Source organism: Hemibagrus wyckioides, linkage group LG04 (genome assembly GCF_019097595.1).
Source record: "Hemibagrus wyckioides isolate EC202008001 linkage group LG04, SWU_Hwy_1.0, whole genome shotgun sequence".
Lineage (NCBI taxonomy): Eukaryota > Metazoa > Chordata > Actinopteri > Siluriformes > Bagridae > Hemibagrus > Hemibagrus wyckioides.
The window spans coordinates 5,654,626-5,677,698 of record NC_080713.1 but is presented as its reverse complement, the minus strand read 5'-3'; the positions used below and the strand labels follow the sequence as shown (position 1 = coordinate 5,677,698).

Sequence of the window (23,073 nt, the reverse complement as noted above, 5' to 3'; positions counted from 1 at the left end):
ATTGTTTCAGCCGAGACGAGGAGTACAGTTCACCACAAAGCTGTCTATTGTTCCAGCCAGAAGGCAGATGAAAAAGAAGCAGATAGTAAAGACCGTCTCCTCTCCAGACGACATCATAATTCTCATTAACTGTGCCAGTCCTTGTTATACTGTGTGTACAATTGTGTGTGTGTGTGTGTGTGTGTGTGTGAGCTTGCACCTTTATTTGCGGTCTGTTGCATTTCTCCCTGAAACGTATTGTGTTTATTCAGCGCGAGACAGCTCGCATATGGCCGAGCGTGCTCGTTCAGACAGGTGAACAGATTCCCCGAGCCTTTGTGAAGATAATTAAACTAGCTCCTTCAGAACAAAGACACAGTGAGCAGCTGCATTGAGCAGAATGACAGCTCACGTGCAACTGCGAAAGGAAGGAAGAAAGGGAATCAGGGACGATGTTTACGTTTACATTCATGCCATTTAGCAGACAGTTTTATCTAAAGCTCAAAAAATAAAAAAGGAATCATTTCTGTGGTCTCTGTATAGTTTGTAGACACACAGTCATCATAATCATTTCCACTAGATGTTGGAGCGCAGCTTTGGGGATTTGTGTTCGTTCAGCTACCAGAGCATTAATGAGATCAGACACTGATGTCATAAGACTGAAGACGTCTGGGGTTCAGTCAGTGTTCCAGTTCATCCCGAAGGGGTTCAGTGGAGTTGAGTCAGAGTCAGGATTCTGTGCAGGACAATCGAGTTCTTCTACTCTGACAGAGCTTGCTTTGTGGACAACTGGAACAGGTTTGTGCTTCCAGTGAAGGGAAATTGTAATCCTACAGCGTGTACAAACTATTGACTATACAGTATGCATAAATATATGCTGTTTGACACCAAATATTTGGCGCATGCTAACGTCTAGACAGTGTAGAGCCACACAATCCTTCAGGGACTGTTCTGGTGTCTTGGCTAGTTAACGTATTTGAAGACAAGTGTATAGGAGTTATACACTGATCAAGCATAACATTATGACCACTGACAGGTGAAGTGAATATCACTGATGTTCTCCTCATCATGGCACCTGTTAGTGGGTGGGATATATTAGGCAGCAAGTGAACATTTTGTCCTCAAAGTTGGTGTGTTAGAAGCAGGAAAAATGGACAAGCGTAAGGATTTGAGCGAGTTTGATGAAGGGCCAAATTGTGATGGCTAGACCACTGGATCAGAGCATCTCCAAAACTGCAGCTCTTGTGGGGTGTTCCCGGTCTGCAGTGGTCAGTATCTATCAAAAGTGGTCCAAGGAAGGAACAATGGTGAACTGGCAACAGGGTCATGGGCAGCCAAGGCTCGTTGATGCACGTGGGAAACAAAGGCTGGTGCATGTAACCCGATCCAACAGACGAGCTACTGTTGCTGAAATTGCTGAAGAAGTTAATGCTGATTCTGATAGAAAGGTGTCAGAATATGACAGATCAGGGCTGTTTTGGCAGCAAAAGGAGGACCAACACAATATTAGGCAGATGGTCATAATGTTATGCCTGGTCAGTATATATAGGAGTATCAACCAAACCCACCATTCACACTTTTTGAGCGATTATCACCACTTCATCATGCTTTTAGAGATCCAGACAAATTACAACAAGTAACTGATAGGACATTACGACACTCTAAGACTACACTGGTGTCTATTTTATTGCATAAAACTTTATGATACTTTTGTTTCAAAGCGAGATATTTTTATTGGCCACATACGCCAGCGCTTAAATCCAAACCTCATACTACATTAACAGCATTTGGCAGAAGCTCTTATCCAGAGCAACTTACATTTATCTCGATTGCACAACTAGACAGATGACGCTTTAGGGCCTTACACAAGGGCCTCAGGAGCTGAAACTTGATTTGATCTCAAAACCTTCTGCTCAGTAGAACAACAGCTTAGCTACTACTAACTTCTAACTTATTTTTGTGTCATTGCTGATAGTTTTCAATCAGTGTGTTGTACAGTGTCAGAAATCGCAGAACCAAATGCTTAAAGCACAGAACAGCAAACACAATTTAAGGTGAGTGTGTGATAATCGCTGTGAAAACAGCATTGCTGAAAATATTAAAGATTCATTGTCACTTATTAGCTACATTAAGAACTTACAATACAGCACAGTGGAAATCTTTTCTTCGCATATCCAAGCTGAGGAAGTTGGGTGTCAGGACGTCCCTGGTGCCAGGGTGGGGTGCTTAGGGGGATAAGGGCCTTGCTTGCCCAACAATGGAGCTTGGTGGTGCTAGAGCTTGAACCCTGATCAACAACCCAGAGCCTTAACCACTTGAACTACCACTGCCCCAAAAGTAGCCTCTTTAAAAGTACTAAAAAAAGAACTGACCTTTAGAACAAAGACACTTAATTGCTGATTGATTTTTTTGACCTTAAAGTGTTAGTCAGGTTAAATTCTGTGCCCAAACATCTTGATTAAGTGAGTATTACACCCATTTTTAAGCACTTTATGCTGTAAGATATTAAAGGCGCCATATTCTAGAAGGCTAGTACTCAATTCCAGTATATGTTAGCATAAATTGCAACAATAAAACTGAAGAGCACCACCACAAGCGTCTTCTGATAAACCAAAACCCAAGAATGAATTCAAAACACGACAAATAAACTGCGAAACCCATGCTGATCGACGCCGGCGTGCGAAAAACGAAACCGGATTCTTACCAGCCATCATCTTCTGAGCCTCGTACGGCTCCATGTAGCCATCGTTCTCCACAGGCTTCTCCACGCTGCTCTGCGTGCCGCCTGCTTGATCCGCGGCATCGAAAGGGTCGGCGTAGTCCTCCAAGATGATCACCTGCAGAGAAAAGCATATGTGTGTGTGTGAGCAGTTTGTGTGATCCTTTAGATCCTTCATGCTGCGAGGTCATCTCCCAAGCGGAGGACAGAAGGAAGAGAAAACGGAGCCAAGAGATGAGGATTAAGGTCATGAGGAAAATTTCAAGCAACTTCTATCCTTTAAACCTTTGAAACTCATCTCCTTTTATTGTCTATTTTAAAGCAGTTGTTCAATAACAGCAATGGATCTAATAGCACAAGATGTTTAATTATAAGTGATAAAATATGGAGCTTTTTCATTCATTCGCTGTTTGCGTCAATACCAAGCCGTCTGCAATAACGAAACCGAATGCTAATCCTGTCTGGATTTCAAAAAACACTTCATTTACAAAAGTAGAGAACTTCATTACTAAGGGATGCACAAACAGCCTCAAGATCTTTCTGTATGTGTGTGTGTGTGTGTGTGTGTCACGAGGCTGTCAGAATGAATTTCGTTTTCCCAATGCTATTCCAATTTTCATAATATTTGATTATTCAAAGGCCACATTTAAAAACTCCACATTTAAATATTCAAGATCCAACGTTCCACTTTTAGCGATCGAACATAAGCCTATCCTCAAGTTATTTGCCTAAAATAGGAAAAAGAATCTGGGTTTATATATTCAGGGATAGTACACACTCTCTGAAATACTTTATGAGGCTGTTTATTCTAATCGGCCGATCACGTGGCGGCAGAGCAATGCATAAAATCAGGCAGATACAGCTCAAGAGTTTCGGTTAACCTTCACATCAAACATCAGAATAGGGGAAAATGTGAACCGTGGAATGGTGGTTAGGGACAGATGGGCTGGTTTGAGTTTTTCAGAAATTGCTAATCATCTGGAATTTTCACACACATCAGTTTCTACAATGGTGAGCGATAGAGCAACTTTAAAGTCTAAGAAAATAATAAAAATTTTCATTGGCAAGCAAGGAGAAAATGTGAGAAAATATGAAGGACATTCATATGCTGTGATTTTGGATATGCTGATACAGTATCATGGCATAAAGTTTTACAATGCAACATCACCTATGAAGACACAGACATGAGTCTAAGTGTTTATGAAGCTTTAAAGAATTTGAAGAAAAAACTAAATGAAAAAAATATATATTTTATAATAATATTTTTAAAAAAATAATAATACTACAAATATAAAGTATATAAAACTGTCCTATATGAAGATCTGGGCAATTTTAACATGAACTATCCTGTAAAAAATGCAAAATCAAGCTAAATATCATTCAAAAAATACTATACATATACGCGTACAATAATTACAAGCATTCAAATTGATTTAATATTAATTTAGTAATTTTTCAGTCTTTTAGCCGATGTAAATTGATGAGCCGTTCGTTGCTAGAATGAGCGCACTAGGTCATTCCAGCAACAATAGGCTCACCAATATTCACGTTCATTCAAACACTAAATCAGCGATATAATTAAATAAATAAGTCAAATGCAATTAAGGAAGGAACTAACATGTATATCTTTTTTTCTGGACTATTATCTTCTGGGGTGATTAATAAGTCGTGTTTTAGTGTCATTAGGCCGATTAATCGCTGTCTTTACACTCCTGTACTCCTTCTGTTCTTCCTGTCGTCCTTGACTGGATTCTGCATTGTTTCTAACTCACTTTAGCTAAAAGCACCTGCCAAATGAATAAATGTAAATGTTTGCCTGACAGAGAGAGAGAGAGAGAGAGAGAGAGAAATGGGGGGGTTGGAAAGAAAGAGAAATGGAGATACACTGAGCGTATCACTCTACAATTGAAAGTAACTTCCCCCTCTGCATTCGAACAGTGCAGCAAAAACGGGCTTTGGCAGCGATTCAGACCTAATTGCAGGCCTTGATTTTTTTTAAGGGCATTTCATAGCGAGGATGGTAATTAGGTGGACATCCTGGGCCGTGGACACAAACAAAAAGGTCCTGAATTTCATTCATTACCTCAGCCTGTATCTCACGCAAAGAACTGGATCCCTTTGACACCAGACAGCTGTAATCAGCTCCACACTAAAGCAGCAATTTGGAATATTTTCCATCCCACGTTTATTCATCCAAGCCTTAGATAACAGTCAGCTAGAGCAGCAAACAAATAACCATTGCTCTCTGGTCAGGAATGCACGAAGTCGTGATCGAAAAGACTTACATAACGTGGTTTTCATGCGCTCACGTTTGCCGGTAATTACAAAGCAACGAAATATGCATTTTTCCCCCCTCAGAGTGGCATAATGCCCTGATTTATGAATATAATAACACATTTGATAGAACCTCAGGAAACAAATGAGTAATTTAAACCAGAAAGTGGTGACGCTAATTATGGTCGGAAAATGCGAGATGTCTGGAAATTGGCCTTCGGTGAACATGAAGTCAGCTCGTGCCATCTGCTGAGCTGGACACGGATTCAGTGCTTGGAAAGTGACCGAGTGGCGTGCCATGTTTCCGCATTCTCCGAGAGAGTTCACGCAGAGTCCAGGGCAAAGCAAGTGGAGCAGGAATGTCAGGTATAGAAGGAATGCAAAAGAAAAATGCACCAAGGGAAGGCTGAAAAAAATGCAAACCTCTTGGAAAAGGACAATGGTTTTGACGTGCTTCAAGAGCACGCTTAAGAATTATTTAATAAATAATTAAATTAAAAAATTAATAAAAGTTTTCTGTTTCTCAAATGTCAGGAAAGAGAGAGGAGTGTATTCATCAAATGTCACGTTCCTTCGTGGGAGGCGTATTTGATGGGCAGGTTTGTGTTAAACAACATGTGGGAAGATGGAATGATTAATGAGGAGTAAATCAAATCAAGTGCTGTTCGTTTTTCTTAATCGGATCGTTTGCCAGTTTATCGCTCGACTTGACCGTAGCAATGCAACAGCCCTGACACGCATTCACAAGTCACAGAGGCATGAATAACTAAGGTGCACTTTTTTAAAAAAAAAAAAAATCTTAGCTTATGATCCAGAACCGTTTAAGTGAACGGCAGCTCTAATTTTTTAAGATGCCGAAGGGAACATTTCCTGCTAAAACACTTTATAACACAGCGCTGCCGAGATCTCAATTCTGCTTCTTCACAACTAAACAGTGTTCCTTAACAGCAGCTCTGACAGTAGTTACAGCTGCAAGGCAAGTCATAATATTAATGCAGTCATTCTCATACACTATCAGCTCTATAGCTATGACTCCACATGAACAGATTATTTTTAAGCATTGACTTCAAGAGATTCTGAACAAGAGTCTGAGGGAAAAAAAATACCATTTATATCTGCTATAATGCACCACTGTGCTAGCGACATATTTCACCTCAGAAACTGCGAAATTCTAATTTTAGTTAACTACATTCCCTCAAAAACTTCAATATGCTATTACTAGAGACATATTTTACCTCAGAAACTGATTTCTACTACTGATTCCTACTAATTGCACTCATTGCATTTACTATAATCATTGCTCATTTGCACTCATTGCATTTACCTCCCTCTGTATACTGTTTATATACTGTTATATATGCAAATTGTTGATATATTTTTGTATATTGTTTATATATGCAAATTATTTATTGTTATATACTTATTATATATGCTAATTATTTGCACTGCGAAATGCACTTCTGGTTAGATGCTAACTGTTGCCTTGTACCCACATGTGCAGTGACAAAGTTGAATCTAATCTAATCTAAAAATCTAATCTACATTCCCTCAAAAACTGCAATATGCTAATACTAGCGACATATTTCACCACAGAAACTATAAAATTCTAATATTAGTTACCTACATTCCCTCAAAAATTTCAATACGCTAATACTAGCGACATATTTCACCACAGAAACTACAAAATTCTAATATTAGTTACCTACATTCCCTCAAAAATTTCAATACGCTAATACTAGCGACATATTTCACCACAGAAACTACAAAATTCTAATATTAGTTACCTACATTCCCTCAAAAACTTCAATACGCTAATACTAGCGACATATTTCACCACAGAAACTACAAAATTCTAATATTAGTTACCTACATTCCCTCAAAAATTTCAATACGCTAATACTAGCGACATATTTCACCACAGAAACTACAAAATTCTAATATTAGTTACCTACATTCCCTCAAAAACTTCAATATGCTAATACTAGCTACTTATATTACTGTAGAAGCTGTAGCGCCATCATTTCTGCTCAACTGCACTAAAACCGCACATAGCCAGCATTTCTTAGCATTAAAAAATAGCACTGTTAGCACTTTACACTTTACTTCACCCCCAGGCGAGGTCAATTCACCCTGCAGAGTCACTTTAAACAGTGATTCGGGTTCTATTTTTCTTAAATGCGTCAAGATTTTACATCCTCACTTTCCGCCAGGATATGTGGAGAATATTTTGAGATATTTTTGTGAAAAAATTTGACAAAAGAAAGTGCTGTATTATGAATCTCCTTCATGTGCAGTTATATTTTATTTTAGTCAGTACATAAAATCCTCAAATAAAAAGTCCTGCAAAGTAGTCCTCATGGGAAATTCTTCTGATGTGGAATAAACAGGAATAAACATTTTAATGTGACACATTGTTCACTTGTAATAAAGGAAAAAGAAAATTGTTTGCTGTTTCAAATTGTTGTTATTCTAAAAGAAACCCAGCTTAACACCGGCCCTTTGATTATTTTCTTATTCGTTTCCTGTAATAGCATACTTCACCATGTTTTATTCTGTACTGAACAAATAGTGAGTCAGTCAAAAGGATTGCTTTTGATTGCGAGAAGGCTAATCTATCATGTTTCGTCCTGGGCATCTGCAGCGTGGGCAGAGACAGGCATTTCAGCCAGTCAGGCTCTAACACTCCCTTCTAACTCTCCTCCATGGTGAACACACACACACACACGGCTGAATTCTTGACATAAGTATAACTATATATATAAACGACAATGCAGCCACAGCCATGTGCCTATATGCCAAACTACATGCAAAAGGTTTCTAACTTCTCTAGAGCTGCACTATACATCACTTTTTTAAACTTATCCTTGCTATTAATAAAATGATCGTAATAATGCCAACATGCTTAATAAGATACGATTTATGTGTAGCTGGTGATAAATCATGTCAATGGTGTGACAGTTAAAGAATCCTTCAATTAATTCTCGTTAAATTAATACGGCTATACCATGTTTTTTTTTTTACTTAAATCTTACCCCGATCACAACGTGTAGTAATAAGATTGCATAAATGCTAATGAGCTCCGACTACTATAGTTTATAGCACTAGAGCACTGTATGGTAATGCAAGGAATTATTTTATAATGTAAATAGTATAGTATCAGAATTAGATGTTTATTATTATAGCTTCTGTAGTAATCTATTTTACAAATCGACTGCAAAACTATCACGTAAGGGTTTTCAAATAAGACATTTTTGATTTAATTGGGCTCTTTTTCACTGTCCGATATAACTTACAGTATCCTGGAAGTATGGTCAAGTATGGAACAAGATATTGAGTAAAATTTGCCTTTACCTCAAAAACTGCAATATGTTAATACTCGCTACCTAATTTACCTCAGAAACTGCAATATGGCAATACTAGCTACATACTTTACCTCAGAAACTGTAATATTTTAATACTAACTACCTACTTTACCTCAGAATCTGCAATATTCCAATAATAGCTACTAATTTACCACAGAAACTTCAATATGCTAATACTAGCTACCAACGTTACCTGAGAAACTGTAATATCCTAATACTAGCTACCTACATTACCTTGTGAATGTAAGGGAGGGAAGTGAAGAAGGTACAGGAGTTTAAGTACTTGGGGTCAACAGTCCAGAGTAATGGAGAGTGTGGAAAAGAGGTAAAGAAGAGGGTGCAGGCAGGTTGGAATGGGTGGAGAAAGGTGTTCAGGAGTTCTGTGTGAAAAATCAACGGGAAGGTGTGCAAGACAGTGGTGAGACCGGCCATGCTGTATGGTTTAGAGGCAGTGTCACTGAGGAAGAGGCAGGAGTCAGCGCTGGAGGTAGCAGAGCTGAAGATGTTGAGGTTCTCTTTGGGGGTGACATGGTTGGACAGGATTAGAAACGAGTACGGCAGAGGGACGGCTCATGTCGGACGTTTGGGGGACGAAGTTAGGGCGGCCAGATTAAGATGGTTTGGACATGTTCAGAGGAGGGAGAGTGAGTATAGTGGTAGGAGAATGTTGGACATGGAGCTGCCAGGCAGAAGGCAAAGAGGAAGGTCACAGAGGAGGTATATGGATGGAATAAATGAGGATATGGAGCTAGTGGGTGCAAGTGTTGAGAATGCAGAAGATAGGGATAGGTGGAGAGAGATGATTCACTATGGTGACCCCTGAAGGAAAAAGCCGAAAGAAGAAGAAGAAGAAGAAGCTACCTACATTACCTCAGAAACTGTATCCTAATATAAGCTATGTATTTAACCTTAGAATCTGCAGTATGTAGCTACTAATTTATCAGAGAAACTGCAATATGCTAATACTAGTGACCTATTTTACCTCAGGAACTGCAAAATTCCAATTCTAGCTACCTGCTTTTACCTCAAAAACTGCAATAAACTAATACTAACAACATTTTTACCTCAGAAACTGCAATATCCTAATTCCAGCTATCTACTTTACCTCAGAAACTGCAATATGCTAAAACTAACTGCCTCCTTTGCTTCAGAAACTGCAAAATACCAATATTAGTTACCTACTTTCCCTCAAAACCTTCAATATACTAATACTATCTATCTACTTTACTACAGAACCTGCACTATACCAATACTAGCTACTTATATTACTGTAGAAGCTGCACATAGCTAGCATTTATTAGCATTAAAAAATAGCACTTTTACACTTCACTTCACCCCTCAGGAGTCACTTTAAACAGTTATTCAGGTTCTATTGGTCTTAAAAGTGTCAAAATCTTTAGCATTTTAACATTTGAGACCACGTTGCTCTACCAGCCCACGTTCTTGTGACCTGTATCATGCAAACCAGGAAGAATGTGCCTAGGTACGCATCACTTTTGGCAGCTGGTACCATCATTTTCCCCTTTCCATTTCTGGAGAAAGCAGCAATCATGCAACTTCACCCCATCATGAGTGACGCACACACACACACACACACACACACACACACACACCTTTGGCTTTCTTGCACATCTGCAATTCCCTGGAAAGTGACATTGCAAGGACAGAAGCGAGGTCGCATGCAGCCAGCTTGGGTATCACAGGTTATTGAATGTTTATGCATTGGGACATTAGTTATTTATCTTCCCTTTTTCTGGACATTGCATCACTGCTTTGTATAGTACATATCCCTCTCATTACTCTGTGTCTGTACTGCCAAGGCAAATCTGGAATAAATGTACAGCTAGAAATGTGTGTACTCTGTGAAAGAAAGCCAGCGGTCTGAAGCGTGCATGGCCGCACTGACCGACAGAACAATGCGTGTGGCTCTCCAGGATAGAGAACAACCATTTGAATTGAAAGGGAAACAGTTCAATTACAAATGTTCACATTAGCTCTGCAAAACTGAGCAACATTAAGGAAACAGTGTGTGTGTGTGAGGAAAACCTTTTATTGAAAAATGAATTCATAGATTTAATTTACTGCTACCTGAGTCCACTGGGCAACTTCCTTCAACACGATACACGACACCCACGTAGCAGCGACTAGGAACAAACGATCTTGCCGAGAACAAGCAAAAGATCAACACAGACCCTGAGGGGGGTTTACTTTGGCTTAAGCTGACATAAGCTGCATTCATCACAGTTCCACGTCTTAACAACTTGGCCCAAGTTCACATAAACTCCAACAGTTTATATGAACAACTCAGCAACAAAACACTTTCACTTTAGAAATCTACACAGCCCACAAACCACAACGACGGTAAGAAAAACCGAGGGAAAGTGTAGGTCTAAATGTGTGAAGGATGCAGAGAAGATATATTTCGTCACTCCTTTTTTCTGCTGATGAAAGCGCTCTAGAACTTGATCACATTCTGGTTCGGTTTTCGGCTGCCGCCGGATTGATGGATTGTGACAAAAACTAAAATAAATACTTTTCCAAAAACTTGTCAAACTTCACTACAAGGTTTTGATTCAAGTAAGTGCCAGAAAATGCATCATTACTTCCTGTACATTGTGTTCATTTTGGGTTTTTTGGGGTTTGTAAGAGATAAAATGAGTAAGAAGTACTGTTTTATTTAGCTTTTGTTCTTCTTGAAAAATAAAATTAATTTTTAGTCATTTTAGTCAGATTCTATGTTTCAACACCAAGTCTAGAAATCGAATATTCATGAATCTAAATATGAAAAATCTTCAATGCGTGTACATTTTAGCATGGAAAGAGTCAACTCTAAGCACTAAGTGGTACAGCCTATTCTTTCTGGTTAAGATGTGCACCCTGTAATGTTCTGATATGATGAAAATGAGCGGAAAATATCCTCAAATGAATTTTGGATGATAGAAATATTGTTATATTACACCACAATGAAAATCCTGCTGATATATTAGTTTTTTTTAACCAGGCATGTTGTCTTCTTCGAGCATCACCTTCCTGCTATTTTTAAAAAGCGCATAGTTTTGATCTAGCAGCCCAGTAACGGCTGATACGTATCCAGGTCATTCAAGATGGATAATTCAATTTAGCCCCAAAGTAAATCTGAAAGGATGAAAAAAAAAGACATAGTAGACTTTTTTGGGTAATATTTATAGTTTTAAACCCAAAAATTTCCACACATTCATCCATTTTCTGTACCGCTTATCTTACACTGGGATTTGAGGAACCTGCAGGCTATCCCACTGGACACCCTGGACAAATAATTACAAATACACTCACATACCCAATCACAAACTACAGACAATTTAGCCTAGAACATCGTGGAAATCGGAGAATACTGAGGAAACCCCAAAGCACAGGGAGAACATATAAACTCCACAGAGTGAGAGAATGAATGAATCAGTGAATGAATCAGTGAATTAATCGATGATTCAATGATTCAGTGAATCAATCGATCAATCATACATAGATAGTAGTGGTAGTTCAAGTAGGTAATGCTCAGGGTTGTTCATCAGAACGTCAGGGCTCAAACCCCAGCACCACCAAGCTGCCAGTGCTGGGCCCTTAACGCTCTCTGCTCCAGGCTTGCTGTATCATGCCTGACCCTGCTCTCTGACTCCAACTTTCAAAGCTTGGATAAAGCGAAAAGAAATTCGCTGTAATATATATGTGACAAAAATAAAGGCTTCTTCTTTTTATAAGAATGAATGAATGCAAATGTACACAGACTTTCCTTAACCATACATCCCTGAAATTGGCACCTGAAAGAAGTCGTATTTCAGCTAGATGAGAGAAATGCGTGGCCTTATTTCCTATTCATAAATGTTGATGCCTACTGCAGGCCCAATAATTTCGGGGACGCTACACTGCTTTCTCCTAAATTGAGCATCGCCAAATTACTCAGGGATAAACAAGCTTTTTTTTCCCTCTGCCGCTATCATGCATAAAAACATCTCCCAAGGTCAGAGTAATCAGCCAAGTCTGAAATGGAAAGGAAACCCGAAATGAATTAACAAACACAAACAACTCAACGAGCCACAACAAAACTTGTTTACAGTCATTTCCCCCAATTTGCCATCTCATTCACGACGAAAAGCACGAGTAATTAATCACCAAAAGTCAGTCGGATTAGCTTTACCACGCACCCCAGTCTCCACGACACAGGAACGAACTAGCGAGGTTAGCGAGGTCCTCATAGAGTCGAGTGCTGCCAGGGGACCCACCATCTGCTGGTTGGCACGTTCGGGCCGCATAAGAAAGCAAGCCAAGCCACACGTGAAAGTCATGAAAGTCAAATAGGACCACAGTTCTATGCTACAATGCGTTGAAGGACACTGGGATGAAGGGGAACGAAAACCCTGGTGATGGATTAGCCGTTTTTTTTTTTTGTTTTATTTTAATCCTTTACATAATGGAAACAACCCATGCTTGCTTAGATTTCTCTGCTGTGTGAGAACCTGGAAGGATCGACAGAACAATCTTCATATTATTCAGTTTCACGTTAAAAATGTAAAAGTAATAATATAATATGTATGCTTTTAATATGTAATCCTACAGTATGGCAGGTGGAATGGGAATAAGTTTAAGAAGTGCTCCTAGCATCATTTCTGACGATAGTAGAAAAAGAACTGAGTGATGCTAAGCTTGTCTTTCACCGATCCAAGCAAAATGAGAATTATAAACATGGAGGATGAAGTGTAGGTGAAAAATTTCTCTGTATAAACTCTATAAGATGATGAATCAAAAATATACAGCAGCTAAAAATAAGAACTATTTCTGGGACAGCTGAAGCTTGGAAAAACCTGCCAATCTACAACTGTGTACTTCCTGCAAGTGTGTATCCACTGTAGGTTCCTGGTATTTGTTGACAAGCGTGGAGCCCAATGTCTTCTTCTGCTGTTGTAACACATCTGCCTCCAGTTTGACATATTCTGACATGCTTTTCGGTTCAGAACAGCTGTCAGGAGTAGTTATATCACAAGTCACCACAACCTTCCAGTCAGCTTGTGGTCTTCTGCTGTTGTATATACCTCATCCACCTTAAGGTTTGGTGTTTCGAGTTGCTTTTCTGCTCATGGTTGGAAAGACTAGTTATGTGAGCTACCATAGACTTCCTGTGAAGTCTGGCCAATCTCGTCTCATTAAGAAAACGTTTCCATTTGCAGAACTGGATGATTTTTACACCATTAGAGTGTGTTGAGTGTCAAAATCTCAAAAGATTCTTCCCATCAGGTACCAAAAACCACTCGAAACGATCAGAGAGAGTATATACGCTAGCCGTCAAAGGATTTTTCATATGTTTCTCTATAGTTTAATTACTATTATTTCCACAGTCCAAACAAAACAAAGAATAAAAACTAATTAAAGAAACCTAAATCTTCTTAACAGCTTGCTCTCATATCCTAATGAGTATTTTCATAAAGACAAGAACGCTTTAAGGCTAAAGCTATTAAGCCTATAGATGTAATACTCAAACTGTGCTAGAATTAAGTGTAAAAAAAAAAAAAAAAAAACCCACAAGAGCTGCATGTGCCTATTTAGAGGCATACAGATTGTGGCTTTATACCTGGTAGATCTTGGTCTAAAAATAAGTAAAAAATAAGTGCAGATGATACCAGGTAATGACACAGACTACATGGAAAAATGCGATCAATGGTTTTCAAATTTTAAAAGTAGATGCATAATTAATGATGTGAGTCACACATTTCCACAATAAACCAAGATCAATAACAAGGATCAATTCCAAGTCTTAACAAATGTACCGTCACTCTACGCAATATGATAGCAGCACCTAGGATAATGCTAGCACTCCATTTCTGCCCTCCTACCTAACATTCAACCTGTAAGTCCTCTAAGGCAGCTGTATTCCTGAGCCTTCCAGCTCTGAAAGCTAAAAATTCAACTACAAACACACACGAAAAACCACAAGCGTCACTGTAATCACACCACATCACGTCGCGGCGCTAACTTCAATCTAAGCGGTAAACATGGATTCATCAAAAGCCTGCAAGTAAAAAAGGCTTTCCTTCCAGGTTATTCTATGCCACCGAGATATACGATATTAAATATTCTGTCCATCTGCATTCCTCCATTATTGCTGGGGAGAAAAAAATACGACAATCTCAGCCGAGAGAAAATGAATTTAGAAAGCAATTAACATCCTGGGAATCTAGGGCAGTGAAAAAACCCCAAAAATGAAGTCATGGGGCAGTCACGTGACTTTGGGCTGGTTTTCAGGCCTATGTAAATGAAACACTATTTCACAGCTGACGTTCTGTCATTACGCTCCGTTGAAAGCCGTGCAGTCAGTCTGAGAGTGGTGATGAATATCCTCTCAACCGTTTCCTCATGGCCTCAAACGTAAAAGCTTTCCCAAAGTTTCAAATGACTACAAACTCGTTGTGTTTCCTGGAGAGCCTTGCTCTGGGAGATGTCGTAGGCTGACATTCCTCCCACTGAGACTAATATTAAAGCTGTGTGCCAAAAAAGGAGGCAGGAAACTGTAGAAAACCGAGAGGAGGACAGAGTAGGGGGTAGGTGAGCTGACGCTTGTGATTTATGTCTTGAGCAAAGAGGGATTTCTGCCGCTGATAACCTAATACGACTGAAGGCTTAGTGGCTCGATTGGATTAGGGCCCATTTCAAAGAGAGGAGCTTTTTGCTGCCGCGGCGCTTTCGCTCCTAACGTGGCTAAAAATCGCCAATCACGGCTAATGAGAGAGCCCAGAGCCATAGGAGACACAATCCAAGGGTCAGCCATAACAGAATCCTTACACACCCTTTCAGTAATAGCTTAACACTCCACTGAATATGATCACAACAGGCAAGGCTTTAAGATGCATTACACAGTCTTCAGAAGGATCTGAACATCATGTTTTTAAACAGCAGTTAAACATTATTGCCATTTTGCGGAATTATATCCATCAAAAATTCCTGATAATGTTGTACCACAATGTATCTCTATCCACATTTGTATTCAGATTTAAACCCAAAATGGCTAAGGCATAAACCAGAACAGTTTTTCGTTGTGGTTCCTGATGTGAAGTTGCTTAACCTTAGCTACATCACTCGAGCTCAAAATTATTCTTCAGCAAGGTGAGTTGGGGGCCTTGCTCAAAGGCCCAACTGTGGCAGCACTAGGGCTTGAACCCTGATTTTCAAGTCAATGACCCAGTGCCTTAACCATTTGAGCTACCACCGCCCCATCCCACAGTATATTCGGTTAGTTGGGGGACAGTAGTTAAGGCACTGAGTTGTTCCAAAGGTTGGCGGTCCCGCCAAGCTACCACTTTTGGTCCCTTAATCAAGGACCCCATCCTACACTGCTCCAGGGGCACTGCATCATGGCTGACCCTGTGCTCTGACCCCAACCATCCAAGGATGGGATACGCGAAGAAAGAATTTAACTGTGCACTAATGTATATGTGATAAATAAAGCCTACTTACTTACTAGTTATCTTTCCCAAAAATATAAACACACTATCATCCTATTTTAAATCAAAAAGGATGATTGAAAGAACAGTCAAAGCATTATAAGTCTTCGTAAGGAGTCTTTATCTCTCAAGCTTCTTATCTGACCACTCGCTCGCAGCTATATGAAAGAAAGTAAATCCAGCTCACACAACTTTTTTTTAAATCCAGCCCAGAGAATCTTGATGCTCGCCCATAATGCATGTTTAAGTGTGGCCATTTTTGTCGATCCGGATGAACTCAGTCCGATTGCAGATTTCAAATTGAACTAGTTTTCTGCAGACGAAAAAACTCTGCAACAAAACTCTGTTGGTAAAAAAATGAACATTCAGCAAGTTCCTATCGATACTTCAGCTAGCAAAAGTGTCCTTGCATCACGTGTAAAATTGGAGTAATGGTCCTCATGCAAACCCCTCCGAAAGGTGAAAACAAACAGCGAACTGAGGAATCCTTTAGCTTTAGCAACGGTACTTTTTCTCCCTTTGAGATCCTCCCAGCTGAATAACGTCAGTTTTCACAACAGCTGAATTCTAAGTAGTTCCTGGTATCGAGCCCAGACACCTGAATCCCACTGGGGCTTACAAAAGCTAAAAACTGAGGGGGAGATAAAAAACACAAAAATTCAAAGCTTTTTTTATTTCACAAGAATAATATATAAAGTGAACACAAAACAAATCTGACATTCGTGCTCCACCCGGATACCTATTTAAAAATAGATCATGATATTGTTTCTGAAATGAATCTAACGTTGAATGTAATATATCACAATAGACGTTTTATTAGGAGATCAATAATGTGTCGCCTGCAGCATTAAATGCTCGGATGAAATGAAATAATCCGCTGTATCAGTTCCTTGCCCCTGTATGTGCCATTTCCTGTCTACAAACCTTCAATAAACACAGAGAGAGAGAGAGAGAGAGAGAGAGAGAGAGACTACATGGAGGTTTGGGTCATGCCTACAGAAGTGGGGGGAAAAAAAAGACATAAAATAAACACCAGAAGACACTTTTGCTGAAAATGGGAGGATGCACAAGACCAGAGCAAGAGCAGAACCGACCCGATGTCACCTCACACTTCATAAATACAGGCTGAAGGATAGATGAGCGTTTGAAGTCTCGCGACTCGAAAACCGCCTCTGTGAGCTAAGCTGCTCTCTCCGGGGGAAGAAAGAAAGGGGAAAAAAAACGGTGATTTTTTGATGTTCTCATGAAACAGAAACCACAACAGCATTTCGCATTGCTTATGCAAGAGTATCGGGTCAGTGTGGGACTGTTGTGTAGCCGTGTAGTTCTGTAGGCACACGGAGTTTAAAGTCTTCTCCAAACCTGCTGACCTCATGACTAATCATAAGAATTCAAACCGAGTCAGTGAACTGAGAAAAAATGTGGAAAAACCTGCATCTGTTCTGAAAAAGTTCAACCATTGGATGAAACACCTACACTCTTAAGATTTTTATATATTTAAACTCTGCAGCATGCTGCTGCTTCATTCTGTAGAGCTTATTTCTTAAAAATATAGATCATCTGCATTCAGGTGAGAAGTTTCACATGCATTCTTTGGTTCTGCTTTACTAAAAAAAAAAGTTCTACATAGATCTATGGGGAAATGTTCCAAGCTGAATGAAAAAAAATTCTTGAAGGACGATTGAAAGCTTCTAGGAAGCTAGAACCATCCAAAGAACCCATGAGAATCCTTTTTTTTTGATTAACTGTAGATGAATAAAATGAATCATTTCCCGGTTCTTCAGGAAGTTCTTCAGGATAGTTAAGGGTTCTTAGCTGTATGAAAAGGTATCCTGGTTCTTCGGGAAGTTCTTCAGGATAGTTAAGGGTTCTTAGCTGTATGAACAGGTATCCTGGTTCTTCAGGAAGTTCTTCAGGATAGTTAAGGGTTCGTAGCTGCATGAACAGGTTCCCTGGTTCTTGGGTTCTTGGCTGTATGAACAGGTTTCCCGGGTCTTCAAGAAGTTCTTCAGGATAGTTAAGGGTTCTTAGCTGTATGAAAAGGTATCCTGGTTCTTCGGGAAGTTCTTCAGGATAGTTAAGGGTTCTTAGCTGTATGAACAGGTATCCTGGTTCTTCAGGAAGTTCTTCAGGATAGTTAAGGGTTCGTAGCTGCATGAACAGGTTCCCTGGTTCTTGGGTTCTTGGCTGTATGAACAGGTTTCCCGGGTCTTCAAGAAGTTCTTCAGGATAGTTAAGGGTTCTTAGCTTTAAGAACAGGTTCCCTGGTTCTTCAGGAAGTTCTTCAGGATAGTTAAGGGTTCTTAGCTGTATGAAAAGGTATCCTGGTTCTTCGGGAAGTTCTTCAGGATAGTTAAGGTTTCTTAGCTGCATGAACAGGTTCCCCAGTTCTTCAGGAAGTTCTTCAGGGTAGTTAAGGGTTCTTAGCTGTAAGAACAGGTTCTTCCTGGAACACATTTTTATAGTTCTACAGTATGGTGCTTCATAGAACCTTTTAGCTTTCCAGTTGAAGAACAACTGTACATCCATTGTTGGTTCTAGATTTAAGTAATTTTATTAGTTTGTAAAGTACAGCAGCTCAACTTGGTTAAAAAAACAACTTGATGGATTTTTTTTCCCAAAAAATTATAGAATATAAAAAACAGTGACTACAAAAAATTGTCAAAATTATCTAAAAAAATAATTTTAAACCTGAAAATCATATAAAACTGAACTAAATGTAAAAAGAAGTGATAATTTGGCTAACAATTGTGACAGACTGTCCCTATTTCCAAAACCTAAGATGAGGTATTTTAGAAAAGGGATATTTTTGTGAATCCTATAACCAACAGCTTTATTTTCAGAAAAGGTTTGCAGCAAAAAAGTCCATTTATTAGACAAGTACAACTGTTTAAGGAAGAATCTTTTCCTAAATTACTTAATTTGTTACAGTAATCATACAAGAATAATTCGCAACCAGAACTTTTCTTACAACGTAATTAATATGAAATTCAATGAAAAAGCTCTGTTCTTATGGACACAATGTTAAGGTGTGGACTTATAGAACAGATTATCCTCAAATAAAACCCATGTTGAGTCGTTCCTCAGTCATGATAATCACAGGAAATGCCAGTGATTTCCTCAGTGGCATTTTCATGAGGGTCATCTGGAAGCCACATTTTATGTAATGTATCTTAAAAACGACTAATCGAGGCAGGAAAGAACGCAGCAGCTGGCAGGAGGATCAAAACGGCTGCCAAAGTGGACGCTCAAGAGATCCGGCAAGACGGCTAATCCAGTTATCATCATTAATTTACGCCTTTTCTACCTATATATTCTCTATTAAATTGTCATTCGTGAACAAGAAAACTGGATGGATGGATGGATGGATGCAAGGAAGGAAGGAAGGAAGGAAGACTTTACAAATGTCTTTTTAAATGGAATGAAAGAAGAAAAGAAAGAAGGAAGGAGTCCCAGGAAGGAAGGAAGGAAGGAAGGAAGGAAGGGACTAGCAGGAAGGAAGGAAGGAAGGAAAGAAGGAATACAAAGAAAGAAAGAAAGAAAGAAAGAAAGAAAGAAAGAAAGAAAGAAAGAAAGAAAGAAAGAAAGAAAGAAAGAAAGAAAGAAAGGGATAGGAATGGTAAATAAAGCTGCTTTGTACATGCATTTTTGCTAAAGATGCTTCAGCCGGACATTTTAGCATTAAAAGCTGAACAAATGCAGTGGAGGTGAGGAAAAGAGAGGAAAGAGGAAAGTGCTACCTGCAGCAGTTTAGAGGAGGCAATTTAGCAATAAAGGCCCAGTCAGCTGATAGATTTAAGTGGAAGTGATACTCAGAGGTAAAGCAATGACATTGTTGCTGGTCAGCTGGGTGATGTGTGTTTCTCCCACATCAACATCACTGGACACTACAGCTGAAATCTGTAGAGGACGAGTTTCTTTCAGAGAGGAAGGTTTAGTGTTAGATCTTATAAACAGTCACGGCTGCTCAGAGTACTGAATGGAAGGAATAAAAGACTTTCTACTTCCTGTAACGATTAAAGTGGAGTCTTATAGTAGTATAACTGCACTCCTTCACTGTCCCACTCTAAAATTCTCTCTCTCCCTCTCTCTCTGTCTCTCTAGGTCTGTCTGTCTGTCTGTCTCTCTCTCTCTGTCTCTCTCTCTCTGTCTGAATCTCTCTCACTCTTTCACTGTCTGTCCCTCACTCACTCAGTCTGTCTGACTCTCTCTCACACTTTCACTGTCTCTCTGTCTGTCTCTCTCACTGTCTCTCTGTGTCTGTCTCTCTCTGTCTGTCTTTCTCACTGTCTCTCTGTCTGTCTCTCTCTCACTGTCTCTCTTTGTCAGTCTCTCTCTCTCTCTCTCTCACTGTCTGTGTCTGTCTGTCTCTCTCTCTCTCAATGTCTCTCTGTGTCTGTCTCTATCTCTTTCTCTGTCTCTCACTCACTCTTTCTCTGTCTCTCACTCACTCTCTCTCACTCTTTCAGGGTCTGTCTGTCTGACTGTCTCTCTCTGTCTCTCTTTTTCTCTCACTGTGTCTGTCTGTGTCTCTCTCTCTCTCTGTGTCTGTCTCTCTCTCTCGCTCTCTCTCTCTCTGTGTCTGTCTGTCTTACTCTCTGTCTGTCTGTCTGTCTCTCTCTCTCTCTCTCTCTCTCTCTCTCTCTCACTCACTGTGTCTGTCTCTCTCTCTCGCGCTCTCTCTCTCTGTGTCTGTCTGTCTGCCGGTCTAAAAAAAAAAAAAAGATCAGGTCATATCGGCTTGGCTATCGCTTGTGCTGAAGAAAAATTTGTAAATGCATTTGAAGCGTTCAACATCAAAAAAAGCTTCAGATCTCGAAGGGTTAAATTCCAATCATTTGCTCATTAAAAGGAAAATAACAATACTGAAGGCTTTTAATCTGCAGCTGATTAGCACTACAGTGTATTTTTTGAATTCGGCTGCACCCGCTAAAATGTTTAAAAAAAAAAAAAAAAAAAAAGGCACAAAAGAACAAAACTATAATTTATTTAAAGTGAAACTGTATTAAACATGTATGCAAATGTTTGCAAGATGTTTCACCACTGGCTTGTGAGAGACACAGTGATACACAACTCGACGTGTTGAGCCATTAATCTCCCTCGCCGTGTCCTCGCCATCTGTGTCACCGGAAAGCTCCGGCTCATCTCGCGTTGACTTATTTACTGTCTGCTGCGTCAGGACTCGGCGACATAAAACTACAGGTTTACGAGTGTGTACACACGTGGAGTGGCTTTCTCCCGGCGAGTCTCTGAGGGCCTCTTCACATCACTGAGAGGAGGCATTAAACACACAAAATCTTTCAGAATCGAAATCTCACTTCTGCCCTGTGTTTTCAATCTGAGTGGCCAGCGTTCTGAGTAAAAGTGTGTGTTTGAAGTGGACAAAACTGGCCATAGACATCAAAAAAGTAGTGGTGATTTTGTTCTCGGCCATGTTCGTCGTGACTCACAGGTTGTGATGGGGCAAGGATTTAAATAATACTTTATAAAGGTAACACTTTAGCAGGAGATCTCAACACAAGACGAGACACTGTTTCCAAGATCTGATTTTTGACATGGATGGATGGATGGATCTGGAAGCAAGGAAGGAAAGAAGGAAGGAAGGAAGGAAGGAAGGAAAGGACTGGAAGGAAGGAAGGAAGGAAGGAAAGGACTGGAAGGAAGGAAGGAAGGAAGGAAGGAAGGGACAGAAAGAAACAAAAGGACTGGATGGACAGACAGAAGGAAGGAAGGAAGGAAGGAAGGAAGGAAGGAAGGAAGGAAGGAAGGAAGGAAGGAAGGAAGGAAGGAAGGAAGGAAAGGAAAGGAAAGGACCATGGAAAAGGGTTAAAGAAAAGTGGACAGGAAAAGGAAAAGGAAAGGAAAGGAAAGGAAAGGAAAGGAAAGGAAAGGAAAGGAAAGGAAAGGAAAGGAAAGGAAAGGAAAGGAAAGGAAAGGAAAGGAAAGGAAAGGAAAGGAAAGGAAAGGAAAGGAAAGGAACGGAAAGGAAAGGAAAGGAAAGGAAGGAAGGAAGGAAGGAAGGAAGGAAGGACTAGCATGAAGAAAGGAACATTGTATATTTTGGATCATGACTGAATTGTTTAAATCTTGGAGATGCATTGATTAGATGCACTGATTACAGTATAACAGGAAAAAAGATGGCGTAGTTACTGGGTCGTGATTCAGAAGAGCAAGGTATGTTTCAGAACTTTGGATAAAATTGCATTCTATGGTGCATAGATCTTTCCAGTATCCATGCATGGAACATTTGTATTATTCTACACTAATTAAGGAAATCAAAGAAAATAATATATCATGTGGACACGAATGAACAAATACAAAGGAATGAAAAATGGAAAGAAATTATTCATCTCCACCTCATAAATTAAAGAAAATGAGGGAATGACTTATTTATCTGGTGTGAAGGAATTGGAAAGAAGTGAACGAACAAATTATTTATCTTCAGCAGATGAATTGGAAAAGCTTGCTTCCTTATATTTATTTTAGCAACTGGGTTCTGAAATATCGGAGAGGTCTACTGAAGCTAAACACGAACAAATGTTCAGTCCCTCACAGTCTCATCATTCATCATAAGTTAGCGCTTTATCCTGGTCCGAGGCGTTATGGATCTCGGGGGCTGAGTTAGGAATACACACTAGATTGGACACCATGCACACACACACACACACACACACACACACTCATTAAAAAATAGGAGCTATTCCAACCTACCAGAATGTTTTTGAGAGAAAAGGTGGAAGAAAAGTGGATGAAACTCATTCAGACCCAGTGCAACCTGAGCTTGGATAGATGGATGGATGGATGGATGGAGCTTTAACCCTAGACCTGAGCTTTAACCCTTTTTTTTTTTTTACACAGCATTCCAGCATTCCACCAGCAAAATGGAAATCCACTTATCGGACATTTTCAATTAGAATAAACAAACGAAATTATTTTATGGCCGCGAGTCTGATCTAAAATGAGTCAGGAATCTGTTGGCTTTCAGTGTAAGACGTGTGTTTTTCCCTCTGTTGGATAACCTTACACAGAATTTTAGTGTCTAAAGATAACGTCTTCAAATTTTATGAACAAACACTGTTTTCCTCTCTGTCTGTCTCTCTCTGTCGGTCTTTCTCACTCTGTCTCTCTAACTGTGTCTTTCCATCTGTCTCTCTCTCTCTCTCCCGCTCTCTCTCTCTGTCATCTGTCTGTCTGTCTTTCTCTGTGTCTGTCTCTTTATCTGACTGCCTGTATTTCTCTCTGTCTGTCTGTCTTTCTGTATCTCTCTCTCTCT

The 23,073-nt window shown here is 39.6% G+C and overlaps 1 protein-coding gene across 3 annotated transcripts in view; it reads right to left on the bottom strand.

Annotated features, from left to right (window-relative positions):
• The window catches only part of zgc:158464 (uncharacterized protein LOC791139 homolog), a 145,477-nt gene that overhangs the window by 107,624 nt on the left and 14,780 nt on the right, over positions 1–23,073 (bottom strand). For all 3 annotated transcript variants that reach the window (XM_058387320.1, XM_058387321.1, XM_058387323.1), the window contains exon 2: positions 2,684–2,816. In XM_058387320.1, the coding sequence (XP_058243303.1) occupies positions 2,684–2,816 (133 nt within the window). The remainder of the gene's footprint in view (positions 1–2,683; positions 2,817–23,073) is intronic.